At 39.1% G+C, this 20,164-nt stretch overlaps 2 protein-coding genes across 3 annotated transcripts in view; one reads left to right on the forward strand and one right to left on the reverse strand.

The window, feature by feature from the left end:
• LOC119083632 (trimethyllysine dioxygenase, mitochondrial) overlaps positions 1–6,414 on the forward strand; it is a 10,891-nt gene extending 4,477 nt beyond the window's left edge. The window contains exons 2-4 of the mRNA XM_037193367.1: positions 4,985–5,188; positions 5,413–6,043; positions 6,102–6,414. Of these exons, the coding sequence (XP_037049262.1) occupies positions 4,985–5,188; positions 5,413–6,043; positions 6,102–6,372 (1,106 nt within the window). The 3' untranslated portion in view covers positions 6,373–6,414. The remainder of the gene's footprint in view (positions 1–4,984; positions 5,189–5,412; positions 6,044–6,101) is intronic.
• LOC119083631 (calcium homeostasis endoplasmic reticulum protein) lies at positions 6,403–20,074 on the reverse strand. Of its 2 annotated transcripts, none has more exons than XM_037193365.1 (16): positions 19,895–20,074; positions 19,597–19,761; positions 17,513–17,784; positions 16,881–17,043; positions 12,499–12,571; positions 11,941–12,015; positions 9,407–9,483; positions 9,135–9,333; positions 8,690–9,065; positions 8,426–8,623; positions 8,194–8,342; positions 7,962–8,129; positions 7,675–7,893; positions 7,452–7,617; positions 7,286–7,386; positions 6,403–6,588 (listed from the first exon to the last, which is right to left on the reverse strand). In XM_037193365.1, the coding sequence occupies exons 1-16, from the start codon at positions 19,917–19,919 to the stop codon at positions 6,561–6,563; spliced, it is 2,454 nt and encodes an 817-aa protein (XP_037049260.1). In that variant the 5' UTR covers positions 19,920–20,074; the 3' UTR covers positions 6,403–6,560. The 2 variants fall into 2 exon arrangements, with proteins under 2 accessions (XP_037049260.1, XP_037049261.1); XM_037193366.1 differs by having other exon boundaries at positions 6,425–6,588; positions 17,513–17,755.
• Between the last annotated feature and the right edge of the window lie 90 nt (positions 20,075–20,164).

Raw genomic sequence — 20,164 nt, forward strand, 5'->3', positions numbered from 1 at the left:
AAAATTCATTCGGGCCGGGTCGGGTCGGGCTTTGAAAACAAAAATTCGGGCCGGCCCGACTTAGAAATACAACTTTAAAGTAAGCCTATAAAAGCCTATAAAGCATGAAACACTAACTTATTTTATTATTTTACTTCGCGTATAAGATTATTGCAAAGCTTTTATGCGTAGAAAATGATTTTTCATTAAATTTCTTATAGTAAAAGAAAGTCGGGCCACGTCGGGCCGATGATTTTTTCGGGTCGGGTTGGGTCGGGCCGCGAAGAGAAAAGTCTCGGGTCGGGTCGGGCTCGGGTTCAAAAAATTGGATCGGGCCGGGTCGGGTCGGGTATTGAAAAAACGTCGGCCCGCTCATCTCTAGTACCAATCCTCGGACAAGAATGAGTCGTCAGACACCTATTGTTCTCTCATTCATAAAAAAAGTTTATGAATTAAAGAACAATAGGTGTACGAGGACTCATTCTTGTCCAAGGATTGGTACACTCAACCTAATGGATTTTACATGCTTTTGAGCATAAAGTCAATTTACTTTTCATCTCTAGGGTTGTAATAAGCCACTTTCGACCCTAAGGAAAATAAGAGTGTCCTTGTTGGATTATACAATCCAAATAGCCTATGACTTGGTCATAGTATACGTTAAAAGAAAATTTTCATTCCAATTAAAGACTTTCTTCCTTTAAGACGTTTTATCATTTCTGTTAAACCACGCGGAAACTCTGGTATTCTAACAGGTTATGGCCCCAGCTGATTTCGTTTGATTGGAATCATTTACTCTGTGTGAGTAAGCTGTGTGCGAAAGAAAACTCTTCTGTTTGAGAAAATTCTTCTGTGTGAGGAAAAGCTGTGTGCGAGAAAATTCTTCTGAGGGACGAAGCTGTCTGCGAAACCAAGTTTTACTGTGTGGAAAACATTGAATCGTCATTTCAAGAATGGGTGGAAATAACATACTTTCTTGGATCGAAAAGCTGAAGGGGCGTGAAAATTGTTTTCACTCCAATGAAATACTTTCCTGCGTTAAGACGTTTTATCATTTCTGTTAAACCACTCGGAAACTCTGGTATTCTAACAGTCCTTACTGCCAGCGAGCGTTAAAGTTCACTTTACATCAGTCTGTCACATTGTGACTATGAAAAAGTGCTAACCGGACGCGAATATGTCACGTACCTGCTGGAAAATTCACTTACTCCCTCGTGAGTAAGAAAATTTTCCCGCAGGTACGTAACATACTATATCCCACCATCAGCGTAATGCTGTAATCAAAATTTGGTTTACACTATCCAAGTCTTAGTATTATGTCCATCAGCACCTTAAATACGGAGCTGAGTTTCCATTTTCGACCATGTCGCCAAACCGACAAAACCTAAACCGAGACATGAATTGACGAAAATTATAAAATTTACTTTCTACCCATAACACACTACGAAATGCGTGGTTCCCATTCTAAATGTTTTCGATTTTTCATCAAATAAACTGAGTTAACAAAAGTTTTTTTTTCTTTGAACGTAAATGGTATAAATAGAACCGTCAATCCAACTGATAAATTCAGTTGTTTTGTGTCTGCGTTCAATTGTACAAGTTAATTTCTTTTTCCCGTTTTTGATCATAATACTTTGATGCCTGGTATGGTTGGAGGTAATGGAGAAATAAAGTTGTGGGTCTAAAGAGGGTCCATTCGATTGAATTTTGTAAAACGTTTTTTTTTCGTTTCCGAATGATTTAATGAAAAATAGAAATGGGAGCAGACCAGAGAATGCAAACCCATAGTACAATACCCACAGTGATGTAGCGTTTCACGTTTTTCTTTTTTAGTACAAAAAAAAATATTTAAATTCACGTGGTGACAAATTTTGTAGTGCTTGATCGATTGGACGGCAAAAGACCGAACCAAATGTGCAGTAATGACTTTTACGCAATTCTGTGACGGAATCGATCTGTTTGTTGCCTCTTTGTAATATCGTAATGAGGAAGATTATTATTATCACGGAGAGTGTAACTTTAGAGTGATGTCAGTGACTAACAGTGATGTCTCATAGTCATACGGAAGGAATATTTCGTAACGATAGGATATTTTATCCACTATGTGTGAGGTTCGTCGAAACACCTTAGGCAGAAGGGGAAAATCACTCTTTTCTGATTAACATGGACTAATTACAGCTTTGCGACTGTTTAATCACTGATTAGTCATCACTTGTTAATCATGTTCAGAAAAGGAAGAGCGGTTTTCCCCTAGCCTACGACAAACCTCTTCAAACTATGTCGGCTTCCCCTCGGGTTAGTCTAGTGCGTTCATACGATTCTTGTTACATAAATAACTATTTTAATTGATTATATCAGGCAGATCTTGAGGGCTCAGCCATGAATGACGTCCACTTGTTTCAGTGCTGCCAGTAGATTTAATTCATTTTAGTAACTCGTCAAATACGCGTTATCGTGAGTGAAATGTGTGTTACATTCCAATATTCTTTTCTTCTCTTCTTCTACCCCTATTAGGAGGGTAAAAATCACATTTGACTACGAAAACGCATATTGAACTAGTTATTCATTAATTAAATGTGCTGGCAGCACTGAAAAAATCATTCATGGATGAGCCCTGAATCGAAGAAGTAGAAGCTCTTGTATTTTGTACTTTGTAATCAACTAAAAATACTTAAAGCCCAAAGACGTAACCGTCTCGATAATAATTATAGTGGTGACGTGTTTGCCGTTTGCGAACGGTTTACCAATACCAGCAATTTTTTTACACGTTGCAACCGAAGTAAATGATTCGTTACCTGCAATTTCCTTAGAGTATGGAATTCGCTCTCGCATTATTAGTTAGCATGAAATTGTGTCGGAACTGTATGGGTTTACCCCTCAGATGTGTATGAACGACACTCGGCTGTGGATCTCAGCATTGATGCAAAGTTCATCAATTCAAAAGCGTTATCAAATAAGAAACCGCGTTCCGTAAATGGTACTTATCAGAAATTATATTGTATTGACGTCGGACGATATTTGAGAGGCAGATATCTGTTTGTGCACAATCTGCGGTCTTCTTCGAAAATTGTGAATTCGACTTAGCCAAAAAAAATCTTTTTCCCTTTATCGGCTAATCATCAAAAGTTCAACGATATTTCCAGTCATACTTGCTGGTTATCGCTGACATAGAACTTTGTCCCGTGATGACGTGATGGCAATTATTTATGATTTCTTACTCTGGTGTTCTTAATATAGACACAAACATTGTAGCCGTTAATGTTAGCAGTCAAAAACACTCAAAAGAGTAAAAGTGATGCAAGTCCCTGTGCATACTTCCAAAACAACTGATATCGCTGGATGTGACGCATTCTGCGCTTGTACGCAAAAACTGTAACAGGAAAATTTTGCGTCACAAAGTGGCAGATGATTCGGACGTATTAGGACGTATTCTTGTCTAATTAAAAAAAATTCTTAAAAGTACTTTCCTCAACATCTGCCACTTGCGACGCAAAATTTTTTTGGTAAAATTTTGTTTCTAGAATTTCTTTGGTCAAATTTTTCCTGTTACAGTTTTTGCGTACAAGCGCAGAATGCGTCACATCCAGCGATATCAGTTGTTTTGGAAGAATTAGCGAGAATTAGTAGATTAAAAAATTTGAAAAATTTAAAAAAATTGAAAAATTAAAAAAATATGAAAATTTTAAAAAATTTTGAAAAGCTTGAAAATTTTTGAACATTTTGAAAATTTTGAAAAATTTTGAAAAATTTGAAAAATTTTGAAAAATTTGAAAAATTTTGGAAAATTTTAAAAATTTGAAAAATTTGGAAAATACTAAATTTAGGGAAAAAAAATTGAGGCGAGCAGAGCTTAAAGTCGGAGCATTATAATTTGATCGATTCTACTCATTTAATTCATTTTTAAATAATTGTAGTTTTCGAAGAAATCATTTCGAAAACATTACAGTATAAAAGCTTAGACACGTGCATTTGAACGGATTACCCGCAGGTATACCGCGAGTAAACAGCTCTAATGCGCATGTGTAAGCTTTTATACTGTAAAACTACAATTATTTAAAAATGAATAAAATCGATCAAATTATAATGCTTCCACTTTATTAAAAGCGAACAAATTTGTTCTACCATATCCATCCACACACACACATACTTAAAGGTGTTCTTATATGGGGCTTATATGGGAACTTCGAGAAGCCCTAGCTCCGAAACGAGGCCGGTTCCCCCCAATTTTTTTTTTCTGGAATGTCTTAGAATGACGACTAGAATCTACTCCCAAAATTTCAACAAAATCTAAAGAAGACTTTAGAAGATAGGAAACACGGACGGACGGACGGACGGACGGACGGACGGACGGACTAACAAAGTAACGTAGGATTTTTTCATTTCGTTTAAAGTACTGAAATTGACCAAAATGTATGGAAATGGGGCTTCTTGGAAGATTTTTTGCGTGGCCAAATTTTAAGCTGCAAGATCGTGTGATAGCTCGTTGAGCTCGTACGGACGCCTAGTTTTTTTTAATGGTAATTTGGAATCATTTGTATTTAAATTGTAGAACTTCAATATTTGCTGTATATATGGCTCAGTCTACGACAAAAAATTTTTTTTTTGAAATTTTTTCTAGTAATAGGACTTGCGTCACGGGCGCTATGCTAACGCGCGCCCATGATCTTTCTCGCTTTGTGTTGGACCTGATTGAGTTAGCGCTAGAGCGGAAGTAATTTAAACAAATTCAAAAATTTTTCAAATTTTCGAAATTGTAGGGCAGCCGTTGGGCCAGATAAAATTTGAAAATTCGGAGTGGCGAGATTTCTACACGCACGGTCGAACGTTAAGAACGATATTATGGTCCGCATGACGATATAATCGTTGGCATGACGATTTTTGAACGATAATATCATTCCGGACGATGTTGACAGTGTAGAAATGTCCCGCCACCAGATTAACAACCAAAGTCTACTTGCCTTGGCTGTGGCTGCTTTTTTTTTTTAATTATTTTTGTTTTGTTTTTCAGCGATGGCTGAAGATTCCATTACAATCCATTCATCAGATCATCCGGAACCCTTTACGGTTAACAATTTCTGGCTTCGTGATCACTGCTGCTGTTCAGAATGTTACAATCACGATACGAAACAGAGAAAAATTGGTTTACTCGACATACCAATTGACATTAAGCCATCGCATTACAGCATCGACGGAAATGAGTTGCAAATAACTTGTAAGTTTGTCGATTTTTTGCAGCCTGTCGAAAGTTGCTTTTGTAGTCTCGTGAGCTATAGATTTGTTACGAATGGTAGATGTTGTGGTGACAATTAAAATTTCGCGAAAACTCATTCACCAGGTGGCGGCTCGGGCTCACAGAGATTTCACGTTTAGGCTAACACTAAACTAAACGAAATTTCTCAGTCACTGGCTGCAGTATGATGAAAATCTAATTTTCAGGGCCCGACAATCACCAATCGTCCTACGACATCGACAATCTGGCAGCAAATACATTCGAAAATTACAAGACGTCTGTCCAGATCGGCGGCCAGAAAACACTGTGGAATGCCAAGTCGATAAAATCGATGGGCTATGCGCGGGTCTCATTTCCCGATTACCTCTGCGACGAGAACGTAGCAAAAACGTTCGTTTCCAGTCTGGTTCAATACGGAATTGCGTTCATCGAACATGTGCCACCGAATATGCTGACCACCGAACTGGCCATCAAGCGACTGTTCAATGTGCAGAAAACGTTTTTCGGCGAAATGTGGTCATTCAACGACGACAAAGTGCACAACGACAACGCTTATACCAAGGAGTTTCTGGCTGCTCACACAGACAACACGTACTTCAATGATGCGGCCGGCATTCAGGCTCTGCATTGTTTGATACACACTGGACGCGGCGGTGAAACCTTACTTGTCGATGGCTTCAATGTGTTAAACGATTTGAAGATGAGCAACGAGGCCCTGTTTAAGCGACTATGCACAACGGACGTGGAGTCGGAGTACATTGAAGATGGCCGACATCACACGTACACAGCACCATTGGTTAAACTGAATTCGTTGACACAACAGCCCGAACAGATCAGGTGAGTTGCATCGATCGCATTCCGTGCGCAACCATTCTCATTCGATCGATGTCCACAGATTCAATTCATACGACCGAGCACCGATGCGATCGATACCGATGTCCGAAATGGGTACATTCTACAGCGATATGCAAACATTCGTCCGGAGTATTCAATCGGCCGACAATGAATGGTGGTTTAAATTGGAGCCGGGCACGGTTGTCTTTTTCGATAATTGGCGCATACTGCACGGACGGTCGTCGTACACGGGCTATAGGAAAATGGGCGGTGGTTATGTTGCGCGCACCGAATTTATGAGTGTGGCTAGGACAATGAATTTAATCAGCTGAAAATTGAGTGTAGAGTAAAGTGGCGTTTCGTTTCTAAAAAAATTATTTTCTTTTTATTTCAATTTTTGTGTTAGTTTTCAACAGTTTTATTGGATGCCATCTTGGGTTGGCTCTCTGGCACACTGCACTTGCTCCGTGACATTAGTTGCAAAGCATATGGATGTGTGATGTCCAGAACCAAAACATTCTCATTTCGGCTCGGGTGAATGATTTTTACTGGAAAGAATTTCTTCGGTTAGTTGTGCCCCGCAAATAGGGTTTATGCTGGTTATGGCCTCGAAATAATTTCAAAAACGGCGGACTTGAAAAAGTTTAAGATTGAGAGGCGTCAGTACTCTTGATTGAACGGAGCCAGGTAATGTCCGTGGAGAACTAGGAGCTGAGTTACTACGGACCACGAATGAAATTTTTAAAAGATAGAGCGACTTCCGGCGATGTTTTTGAGGTTCTTGCTGTCTTGGGAAGGGTATCAGTGGAAACAACTGAGGATGGTCAGATCACACTGGCCTGGGACCGCCATTGATACCCGAGGTCGAAACAGCTTTTGTCTTTTCTGTACCCTCACTTAACGTGAACCATTGGGTAAGGGAAGAGCCCAACGCTCTGTTTGTTGTTGTTGTTGTACGTTACTCTATTCTCTGTGCAGTCTAGCGCGGCAGACGGCAGACGACGTTTCTCTCATTGTCTGTTGATACAGATAAGAGGAGGAAGAAGAAGAGTTAATGTCCGTGGAGAACTAGGAGCTGAGTTACTACGGACCACGAATGAAATTTTTAAAAGATAGAGCGACTTCCGGCGATGTTTTTGAGGTTCTTGCGAACTAATCGTAGCCTACAGAATGGTCTCAGTTTAACTGTCCCTTTTCAAGCCCGCCGCGATGTTCCGCTGATCGAAAATAAAACTTCTGACTCACCTCTTCCTATCGTGATCCCTTGAACGCATTCTGTGAATGAAGGCGGCACCCTTATTCTTCCGGAAATTCTCGTACGGATCATTCAGATTTATACCGACGCCCTGCAATTGCAACGAAAGCATTGAACAATAAACGAAAAATGTGTTTCCAATGTCAGAGTCGTCACCTTGAATTGATCTTGTCGATCACGAACTTCTCCACCGGAAATCGGTGTATCAATACCCTGTCCATGCGATCCAAGTCCTGTGCCAGATCCGCCCCAACCCATTCGCATTAACATTTGATGTCCTTTGTTACTTTCTTCGATGCAGTCGTTCGGCTGCTTTCCAGAACTGAAAAAAAAATTTGAGTCAGATTTGGACATTGAATGACTGAGCACCAAAATTTACAAAAAACTCGGCGGAGGAGATCTGGACGATGCTCGTTCTTTGCGATCTCTGTCTCGGTCACGTTTATGTGGAGGACTTATGCTACTGCGTCTCGAATGGCTTGGGCTGGATCTTTTCGGTGAACGAGAAAATCGATTCGATTTGCGACTTCTCCGTACCATTTCTGGAGATTTAGAACGTGATCGGGACTTTGATCTGCTCTTACTGCGACTCTTTGATCTGTCGGGGAGGATAATTTTGTTGTTGAGCAAATTGTGTTCATCGGATGGCTGCCTGATTTCGCTTACCGATAGCGTCTCTTGTTCAGTTTATTCATTTTTGGAATTTCTATGATAATTGGACTGGGCGAACGTGATCGATCTCTGATGCCTTTCTCAATTTCTTCTTCTTTCTCCTTTCTGGCGGCATTCTTGACTTTGTAATATTCGTAGAGTCCGAGCTTTTCCCATCCCTCACTGAAATGGGAACCACAAATTGGTCGCATTGATACGACGAGACAAAATTAAATTGATTTTTTACCCATCTCGCGGACGATCGTGACTCGGTAACGAGTAGAATGCTTCAATGGCACTGAGCAATCGTTCGCTCGGCTGCATTGGTGGCGGCAATCGTAAATCGTCCGGATCTAACGGTCGATAGTTACAGTCTTCTAGTCGAATCAGCGGCACCTATAGGAGTGAGTGAATTGATTGACATTTCCGACTCTCGAACTCTTACGTGTGGCAACGAGGTTAAAAATTAGTTACCGTACCATTAAACCGGCAGGTAGTTCGTAATATGGAGCTGAAGGAACAACTTCTTCGATAACGACTTCTGGTGCTGGAGGATTCGAGAATCCGGGCGGTGGTTTCGACAAATCAGGAATGAGAAAGCTTGGTGGTGGCAGTGCAAAATTCGATGAGTTTGAATTTTGTTGCATGTTGAACAGACTTGACGGTGGATCAGGGTTCTGAAATCGGGAAAATTTCTCGAATTAGTGTTCCTAACAAAACATATCCCTACTGAGAGGCCTTACCGTAAAGCTGCTCAGGTCAAGGTTGCTGCTGTTTCCATTGTTATTGTACGTATTCATCGTTGGCGATTGTGCTGGAATATTCATTCCGGGCATGCTAACTTGCTGACTCATCAGCGGTGGCGGACCGGACGATCGGTCGTTTCGACTCGCAATCAGATTATTTGCCGGCCCGATGGAACTGCCATTATTCAGGCTATTGTTGGGATAATTTTGATTGTTTATCGGCTTCAAATCGACGCCGGGAGGCATTAACGGAGGTATTTGATTTTGGGCCACTTTCTGGCCGGCTTGCTGTTCGAGTGCCTGTTTCTGTGATTCAATTAAAGCTATTTGCTGTGTGGCATGTTGAACAAACGCTTGGTGTTGCTGTTTATAACTGTGGTCAAACAATTGGTCAGATCAGTTCCCAATCAAAAACATTCTCTAAAATGTGGCTGAGTTGTACCTTTCGAATGTTGTGGTTGTATTTTGTGTGATCCCTTGCACAACCGTTGCATACGTTTTCCTCAGATTCTCTTTGTACTCTTGCATCGACGAAGCGGGCGCTTGTAATTTCGATATTACACACGCGTCAAAGAAATTCGCTTTGGATTCCCACAGCGACAACAGTTTGGTTAATTTAGCTTGTTGATCGTCATTCGCAACTGAAAGGCCCGCATAAAAGAAATCAGAATTCAGATGAATCGAAACAAGGGAAGTGGAAACTCTGCACTGTACCTAATTGACCGCTGCAGAACATCGGAATGACGATATTCTCCAAATTGTTCTTTAAATCGTCAGCTCGTTTACGGGCGCTGGTTGAGAAGGAAAATTTGAGTTTGGTTTCGTGTCAAACTTTTTGAGAAATTGTGGACTAGATTCGACGAGTTTCTGACTAGTGGTCGACTGTGTCAGAAAAACCAATATTTTGTAATTTAGTACGGACTGGCCGGTTCGAAAGTACATTAGTAAGTTCTGACAATCCAAAAGCCGCCGTAGAAATAGGAATAAACATTTCCCGGCTAATTGCTCCCAAGTTACGCCTTCACAGAGGGAAAGGCGGGCGACATTTCTACACGGTCAATACCGTCAGGAACGACATTATCGTTCAAAAAACGATAGAGTCCTGTGAACGATAACATCGTCCTGGACGACAATTTTTTGGGATGATAAACTCGTCCTGGATTCCACATGACGATATTATCGTTCCTGACGGTACGGATCGTGTAGAAATGTCCCGCCACCTTCACAAAGAATCAGAAATAAATTCTGGTCGATATCATGTCCGGAGCGTTAGCGGAGGACTTGACGCAGTCTAACTTCCAAAAAAAGAACGAAGAAAATTTTTTGAGACGCGGCAACTATATATAGCCGAACATTTCAGTTTCTACCCTTTGGTTTATATCACCACAAAACATAATCTATCTTATTCGCGCTTCAAATACGAGCAAAACGAGCTATCACTCGACTATGTAGCTTTAAAATTGCCGGAGATACATCGTTTTGAAATTAACACTTTTCATAGCAAATGCACCAAATTGACTTTTCCCAAACAATCAAAATCTTTCAACTTACTCTGTATGTTTCTATCTATCTATCTATCGACGGACGATCTCGGAAACTAGTCAGCCAATCTCCATGAAATTTTGCAGGAACCTCAGGGTGGGCATACAAATGAAATTGTGATACGCCATTACCCCAGGAAAAACCAGAATTTTGTTTTATTGGCCTCGAAGTGGTTTCTGAGTGTGGTTTTCGAGCGTCGGGAACGCGTTTTCGGCTGTAGCTTAGCTGTATTGAAACCTACAGAGGCGTGCGACCCATCAAATGAAAGGTATTCGTAACACGATTCGAACAAAAAAATAATTAAAAAAATCGGGTCAGATTCGTTTGAGCGAGAGTGATTAGAGTGACCAAATTTTGAACTACTCGAGCGTAGGATGAAAGGACTAATATTTTTGCGATTATGAGAGATAGAGAATTACTTTCTTCGGCAAAGTCTCAGAGTTTTACGAGTAGAACAGAGGGAGAGATGTGAAAAATGTCGAAAGTTGGAAATGGGTGGGTCAATTATGTTTTTAGAGGTATTTCTTGAATGGTGGCAGATATAGAATTACTTTCTACGTCAAATTTTCGTTAAATTTCGTCAAATTTTCGAATTTCGTCAAATTTTCGATTTTCGTCAAATTTTCGATTTTCGTCGAATTTTCGATTTTCGTTAAATTTCGTCAAATTTTCGAATTTCGTTAAATTTTCGAATTTCGTAAAATTTTCGATTTTCGTTAAATTTTCGATTTTCGTCAAATTTTCGAATTTCGTTAAATTTCGTCAAATTTTCGAATTTCGTCAAATTTTCGATTTTCGTCAAATTTTCGATTTTCGTTAAATTTCGTCAAATTTTCGAATTTCGTCAAATTTTCGATTTTCATTAAATTTTCGAATTTCGTCAAATTTTCGAATTTCGTCAAATTTTCGATTTTCGCCAAATTTTCAAATTTTGCCAAATTTCCGAATTTCTGTTATAAACTGTTATAAAAAGCAGTGTTCTAAAACTTATAAAACGACTGATATCCCAACAAAAATCTCTTCGAGAAAAGTGTGACGCAGTCTTTGAAATACAATTTCTAAAATGAATGATATCGCTAGAGTTGACGCTTTCAGCTTCGTTACGCAAAAATTAAATTTTACACCCAATTTTAGTTCAAACAAGCTGGCTTAGTTTTTCTCATCATCTGCCAAATAATTTTTACCAAAAAAAAATTTGACAGATAAATTTTCTTGCTGGTCTGTTCCTGAACATTTTGCGACGCAGATTTTTTTGGTAAAATTTTGGTTGTTTCCAGTCAATTTTTTTTTGGTAAAAATTATTTGGCAGATGATGAGAAAAACTAAGCCAGCTTGTTTGAACTGAAATTGGGTGTAAAATTTAATTTTTGCGTAACGAAGCTGAAAGCGTCAACTCTAGCGATATCATTCATTTTAGAAATTGTACTTCAAAGACTGCGTCACACTTTTCTCAAAGAGATTTTTGTTGGGATTTCGTAATAACTGCGATTAATAAGAATCATGGGACGAGAAATGCCTCACTCTTTCAGATTTAAAATTCCAACTTTGAAAAAGTCCCGCAAAGGGAGCAAGCGAAAGATTGATTAGACGAGGTAAAGGGTTGATACTAAGTCATTTTACGTTATGTTAGTACTACTTTAGAAGGCTTATTATTATTGTAACATCGACTCTAATCCACAACGTTTCCAAAAGAAAAGGGTTCTTACCAATGGTGAAGTACATCATTTACTAAATAGATCAGATACAATTTTTGAGTAAATGGTGCGCCAGTAGCCAATGCCCTAAAAATAAAATTGCAAAAAAAAATCGTTTTTCAAATGCAGCCACACAACGAAAATAAACGAACTGAATGGAAGACTACGTCCTTGTTTGCACATTGTTGACGAGAGGGAAGTTTTGGAATCCAACTCGTCAATACACCAACGTTCAAACAGAGACGTCAGCTATTTTACTCGTGCAGCAACGCGGGAATGACAATTACTGCAAATGTTATCGTTATCAGTTAATGAATTATTTCCGTAGGGCGCTGCGAGAGTAAATAGCTTTTATTCCTTCCATTTCTTTCGAGTGTGTGTTTCTCTATGAAATCGAACTGCAAGTTAAAGTGAAAACGTTGGAAAGCTTTCTCCTTCTACTTCTTTTGTGCGCATGTTCAGACTCAGACCCGAACAAACCAACAAGTAAGTTATCTAGTAGTTGACAGTACGTTCGTTTCGTTTCTACAACACTAAAACAAGTACAATCTAAATGTGAATTGTGCATACTTCTTTAAAAGGTATTGCAATATAACATTGCATTTTGATGGATCAGTTGTATGCTGTAAAATCCAGTTTTTTCCTAAAAATTTAACGACAAAAGTTTTATGAAATAAACATCTTTGTTGCGGCTTAAACTTAAGCTAAGTTTTTGATTGTTTTCGTCTCTTTTTTTTGTTAACTTTAAACTTAAAAACTAGAAGACCGAGATGCCACGTTCTATCTGTTATCTCACCAGTCAACGGATGGAACCCGTACTCTGTGACATTTCCTACGATGAAAAGCATTTGCTTCACGGTTAGAAGTTTGCGTGCAGACACTCTTCACGTCAGACACCTTTGATCTACATGTGGAATGTGTGGAATATTTCACTTTAATACAAGCGAGCCCCCATGCTTAAAGCTACAACACATTTGCTCATTTAGTAGGGCTCACTAGCTGCATTTTGGTGCATTTTGGTATAAAAGCGTCAATTGTTTACGTCCAAAACGATTAGGAAACTTTGAAAAAGTGACCTCTAGCGCCATCTTCATCCGGTTGAAGTTTTCGATGAATTTCTGTGTAGCGGGAATCGAAGCTACGCAGGTGATATTGGTCTCAAACGAAAGCTGAGGGTTCAAAGTTTTTTTAGTGCAAAAAAATTTCACGAATTTTCCGATTTTCCCGCAGTTTTTCCGAATTTTCTTAAAAATGATATTTTAAAACTAAGGTGAAAGTTAGGTAATTTTTAAAATTGATTCAAAAAAGTTTTTTTTTTCTTCGCTATTATCGTTGCACGTTCAGTTTCCAAACTTTTAACGATGAAAAAGTTTTTGGATGTTCCGCAGCAGTGGTAAATAGTTTCAGTTTTCATCGAAAATTTGAACCCTTTTGCATGGCGCATTTTTTTCGGCGAAATTTTTTTTCGGAAATTTAATGAGACTAGTACTGGGAATGCTAGGCATGATCTAAAAACAAAATAAAACCAGTTTTTCGATTTAAAAAAAAATATTAAGTTTCCGAAATCAGCTAAAATCTGTAAATTTTCCTCCTTCGGCGAACTTTGACAGCCCCTAAAAAATCCATAAACGTTTCAAACAGCACAAAAATACTTTAAACGCTTAGCTGGGATCCTCAGCTTTCAAACGATACCAAACACTCTACCTCCGGATCAAAGGATGTATGCCTTGTGATGTGAGATATGTGGTTGGACCCGATTTCAAGCAAATTTCGAAATATATGAGAGGTAAGTGGAAAAGCCGCAAAAATCATTTTCAAAGGGATATTGATTAGAAAACGGAAGTTGTCAAAAGCTGGCTCTCCCAAAATAATTAAAATCGTTTTTGTTTTGCCTTTTCCACTTACCTCTCATATATTTCGAAATTTGCTTGAAATTGGGTCCAACCACATATCTCACATCACAAGGCACACATCCTTTGATCCGGTTGTGGAGTTTTTGGTATCGTTTGAAAGCTGAGGGTCCCAGCTAAGCGTATTTTTGTGCTGTTTTAAACGTTTATGGATTTTTAGGGTCTGTCAAAGTTCGCCGAAGGAGGAAAATTTACAGATTTTAGAAGATCTCGGAAACTCAAAAATTTTTTAAAAATCGGAAAACTGGTTTTATTTTGTTTTTAGATCATGCCTAGCATTCCCAGTACTAGTCTCATTAAATTTACGAAAAAAATTTCGCCGAAAAAAATTCGCCATGTAAAAGGGTTCAAATTTTCGATGAAAACTGAAACTATTTACCATTGCTGCGGAACATCCAAAAAACTTTTTCATCGTTAAAAGTTTGGAAACTGAACGTGCAACGATAATAGCGAAGAAAAAAAAACTTTTTTGAATCAATTTTAAAAATTACTTAACTTTCACCTCAGTTTTAAAATATCATTTTTAAGAAAATTCGGAAAAACTGCGGGAAAATCGGAAAATTCGTGAAATTTTTTTGCACTAAAAAAAACTTTGAACCCTCAGCTTTCGTTTGAGACCAATATCACCTGCGTAGCTTCGATTCCCGCTACATAGAAATTCATCAAAGTTACCTCTGCATCGAAAACTTCAACCGGATGTAGATGGCGCTAGAGGTCACTTTTTCAAAGTCTCCTAATCGTTTTGGAATCCCCAAATGCATATTGATCAATGGTAAACAATTCACGCTTTTATACCAAAATTCACCAAAAAATGTTTTTTGTTCAACTAGAGAGCCCTACATTAGCTTTGTAGAGCTTCTGAGCTTCTTTGGATTCCAAAATAGTACATTTCATTACACCAACTACGAAAGTTGTAATTTTCGCTTCCCGAATGAGATGCGAAAGTATAAAAATTCAACTCTCAGTTAGCCACGACATCACAAGAGGTGCGAAAATACTTTCGCCTCCCAACAGAGGAGCGAAAGTACTTTCGCCCCTCAAACGAGGATACGAAAGTAAATGACAGCAACAACATGTGTTCCGTCTGGTGTCGTTGTGATCACTGTGATTGTTGTGATAGAAAAGAACGTCGCCAATAATTTATACATTTTTCTTTTTCGAGGGGGGCTGCCGCCCCCTGAACCCCCGCATATTTCAGCTTATTTCGGTAAATTTCATCAGTTGGAACATTATAAGGAAGCTCAAATTACAATTTTCGTAGTTGTTGTAATGAAAAGTTGTGTGGATCACATGGCACGACGTAAAAAAATTCAACCTGTGCGATTGCCGCCCTGGCCTTCGGCCACGGGCTGCAAACTTCGCACACGGTTGAATTTTTTTACTTTCGTCCCTTGTGATCCAAATAACCATTGAATGACAAGGGGCGAAAGTAAAAAAATTCAACCGTGTGCGAGAGTTGGAGCCCGCGCCGAAGGCAGCCCCCTGGTATATGAAAAATTTAATAATTTAGCCATCACAACAATAACACACACAAAAATTAAGATATAACTAACAAATCATTCAGTAACAAAAAGTATCAACTTTGTATGCTAATTTCAATAAGAACACTGGCGCACAGTGTTTTACAATTTTGATCAAAGTATTCTGCATAATATGAGCGGATTTTGTTGACAACTCGACTCATTTCTCTCATTTTCTGTGACGTCAGTCACTTTCGCTGTTCGTTCAGTTGCGTTCGCTCTTCGTTAAGTACTTTCTCCCCGTGGGATGCATTTTTTTACTTTCGCCCCTCATATGCGGGGCGAAAGTATCATTTTTCAATGTTGGTATCAAAAAAAAAAATATTCCACATTCCAATGGAATCGAAAAGCGACCGTCTTTTACTCATATATTTCTCAGCCGTGTGTCTACAGCAAACTCTCGCCCATATATAGCGGCTAATAGTAAGACAAATGCTTTAAATCGCCGTAGGGAATGTAACAATATGGCACAATCGACCGATGAGAGAATGGAAAGCTCGTGTGTTCAGTCTATAATTTTGATTGACGGAATAATTGGCCGATGAAGAGGATCATTCAGAAGAGTGTGCAAAAATTGTAAATTGATAATTAATCTGATGACAATTCTTAGTCGATTTTAACATTAAGCAAATCACTCGGAGAAGCCAGTAAAATTATCGAATGGCACGATCGAGTCGAACAACTTTCAGAAACATCACGAAGCCTCCCAAAATTCAGTAAAATATTATGAGACAAGTGCAGATAATAAGCAATCCATTCAAACAACGCCATCTGCCTTACAGTAGTGAGTTTTAGCCAATCAGATGACAGTAGCTGCCTTACGGTATATCAATTTCCCGTTATTTGCACTTGCCTTATTAGATCTCTACGCAACATCTATTGTTCTACGGACGCGTAGCTCAATTTTCATTGAAACCTAGGCTCTCTTCCCGATGTATTTGATCGATATTTATGGTTTTCCGAATCAGCATGCACTCTCTAAAGGGTGGCGGGACATTTCTATACGGGCAATATCGTAAGGGACGATATTATCGTTTTGTTTGGACGATAATATCCTTCCTGACGATATTGGCAGTGTAGAAATGTCACCTCTCACTCTAATGTTTTGTATCAAACGTTGTCTTGTATCATCATCAGCGTATTGAGATGTAAATATTCCTACCCCTAAAAACTGTTTTAAAGTGTGAAAACTTGTGAATAGCTTGCATATGGCGTGGTTACCACTATCTCCCCCCCCCTCTCTCTCTCTCTCTCTCTCTCTCTCCTTTTATATAATTAGCGATTGCATCTTTCATTGTCATCAAATAAACTTTCAACAAAACAAGCTGGTACAAGGAATACCAGTCTAATGTAACACACAGTTCGAACTGTGAGCGGAACTAACGAGACCATAAGAACTACTTTCACTATTCATCCTTTCGTTCAATTTCAAACCGTTAATCGTCACACTCTTCGGAACAATGCATCTCAATCGGAACAATCACCAAAAACGCAATGAAACCTCGACCGAATTAGAATTTACCTGCTGATATGCTGTCTTTCGTGCATGACTCAATGATTGGCTGTAATATCGCATCGAATTCGGCCAACCGGATATTGTTATCGTCTGCCAAGTTCACCAGAGCATCGTGCTGTGCTTTCAGAATTGCATCATCAATTTGGGATTGTTGTTGCTGCAGCAGAACCTATGGACCAATGAGTTGTATGCAAAATGCAAGGACGTCGGTTAGTAAAGTAAGGATTAAAAGTCGGGCGACGGAGAAGGGTCCGACTGACGGACAGAAATTGAAATAAGAGGAAGATGACTGCAGTCTTCGATTCTACATTTCATCAACTATCTTGTTCAACCGGTGACGGCTTGCCTACCGGAAATTTTCGATAAAAAGATTTTGAAGAAAAACATTTTCTAAGAAATGAGCTGTGCCAAGGCAAAAAGAAAAAAAAAGGAAACGGAGTCAAGCGCTGACTTGACCTGTTCCCGTAACAAACTGTCTTAAAAATTAAGCAGTTCCGAAAATCCCGATCATCTGATTGATTTGTCAAACGATTTTCGGTAGGCTGTGACCAGAGACCACATTTCGAAGGGGGACAGCCGTTTCAAAAATGGAAATGGGACACTTTTGTTTCTTTGTCTTTTACTTGCTAAATATTTACCCCATGCTGTGCGGTCAAATTCTGTTCAGACTGAACAATCTGTTCACGTAGCGTTATTTGTTGCAAATTAAGCGATTCCAATTGTGCAATAGATGTGCCCATCGGATTGGCATTGCCAGTGCCAGTGCCATGATTCACCGGTCCGTTGTTCCACATTTGATTCGGCATTACTTGATTGGGCATACTGGTGGTCATCATCGGATTCGTTCCACTAGCTAGTGATGGTTGCTGCAGATTTTGTGCCTGTGAGATTGAGCCTTGTTGTTTCAAAACTGCAATTAAACTCGCTAATTATTTCTATGACTTTGAACGGGTAAGAATGGTTGGAGAAAGGGTTAATGGATGAAATGAATCAATTTTAATTGGCGTTTCGTTGCAACTGGATGTGTGACGTGGTCAGTGGTATACGTAGGCAGGCATGAGCGCGGCTAGCCGAAAAAAATTTCTCGGCGGCGGCGAAAAAGTCGGCTTGAGCCGGCCTAAAACGGCTCGGCTGGAGGTTCCTTTTAACTTTTTTTCAAAATAAAAACGTTTCGATAAATTCATGGAAAATGAACTAGTAAGCATGAAAATGAAATTGTACGGAAAGCGAAAATGTAGGTAGATTAGGTTGTTCAAAGTGCAAGTGGAACTGGTCTTGTTACAAGCAAGTCTCTAAGTCTAAGGTTCACTAACACGTCAAGTTTTATTGCCTCAAAACTTGAACTAAATGGAAAATCATGCTCCAGTACACTCATTTAACTCATTAAGAAAATGGTTTTCGAGAAGAAATCGAAAGCTCACGAAAATCAAGTAAAAATTGAAAAGAAAAAAAATCGAGAAAATTCGCAAAGATCGATAAAGTTACTCAAATTTGTGAACTAACTGATTGTGCGCCTTCGGCTCGTTCCGCAAAGGTCATACTTGCCAAAACAACAAACTTAGAAGCGAGGACGTAATATACCATTCTGGAAAATTCATGAAAATTCAAGAAAATTTTCAAAATTTTGAAAAAAAAATTCAAAAAGTACTTGAGCTGCTTAGGATCAACAGGAATCTCGGTTTTCAAAATTATTTCACCCATTCACCTTTCGAAATCTTTATTTCATTTTCCAGCCGTTTCAAGCCGGCTTGAGCCGTGTTTTTGGCACCGGCTCGGCTGCGGCGCGGCTTGCTCAAAAATGGCCGGCGACGGCTTGATCGGCGGCTTATTTTCGGCGGCGCTCATGCCTGTACGTAGGTATGCAATTACTTTGCTTCAAGGAAAGGGTTTTCTAATGGACAAGTAAAATTGAAAGGCTGCAGGGTATCCGTTTATTTTACTAACAAAAGGTGTGTTAAGCACTGGCGTTCCGTAATGCTCCAGCAGCGTTAAAAACTGTGGTTTTAATTCCGTTCTGCCTCCGTGTACGACAATGTGCTCTATTGTTTGAAATGACAAGTGTCACGGAGGCAAAACGGAATGAAAACAGATGACTGTGAGGCCACCTTAAAGGTTCATTCCGACGCATAACATCGATCTCACTGAATTTGTGTTTGAGCTCAAGGCCTAATCACACTTGGATTGGAGTAAACCTTTTGGTCAATGTAATAACTCCACAAGTACTTTGCTTGCTTGGCATTAAACCGATGACAGTTTCTATTATTTATTGCTATATTTTATTGCTTGAGCAATAGGATTGTTTACATGCTGTCAGTTGAAAGTTCATTCGATTATCGTAGGGCTTGATTTCCACTTACCAAAAAAGTACTTCGTGTGAGAGGCAAAATTGAATTTTTCCAATTTTTTCTTTGATTACTTGACAGCTCGCTCTCTCACGGCTCTCACACGGAGAACTTTTCGTTGAGTAGAAACCATACTTAAATCAATGTAAGCACAATTTCGGGACAGTTATAAATTTCGAGACCGGTTACACCACCGACTGTCAACACAACCGTGTCACACACAATCGAATTTTTACGTTACAAAATTAATGCGAATGATGGAAATGGGTTAGTTATTTACGTCAATGGAAAAAAAGACGAGAATTTCAACAACAAAAAACAGATCAAACGAAAAAATGCATTTCAATGTCATATATGGATTCTGTATAGTATTCTCTTACTCGCTTGTTCGGTTCTCCATTGATAGTAATGGTAGTGTTCGCCGCCATATAAGAAACTGAATTTCGGATTTCCTTGTTGCTTCACTTTGGTAATTGACTCGAATTCCGGACCGTTTCTGGCCACAAATTCAGCTAGTTTATCGATAATGTTACGAAGCCCCGTATCTGTTGATGGTGATAGAAAGAATTGTTTAGACATTAGCCTCTGCATAAAACTGTATATTTTGCGGAGAGCGGAGATGTAATATTTCCGATGTCAAGCGGATCATATTTGAGTGTTTCGTCGTCCAAATATTACCTTTTGGTGGTGGTGGTAGATCCATCCTAATCCTAATGAAGTTACACAAAATGAACGAATTGCATTAAATGCTACAACTAGAAATGAAACTCTTTTTTTTATCAAGTGTAGGAATGATCGCAGACAGAAAACGCTTTCTCGCCATATTCTAAATTACACACATACACTCTTATTACGTCCGTCAGTTTGACAGTTTCTGACATTTCGACTGCGAATCAAATTATCGAAATTTTATTTTTGTCAAGTTTGAAATCGAAATCGCCATTGCAA

This window comes from Bradysia coprophila, unplaced genomic scaffold (assembly GCF_014529535.1).
Source record: "Bradysia coprophila strain Holo2 unplaced genomic scaffold, BU_Bcop_v1 contig_70, whole genome shotgun sequence".
Lineage (NCBI taxonomy): Eukaryota > Metazoa > Arthropoda > Insecta > Diptera > Sciaridae > Bradysia > Bradysia coprophila.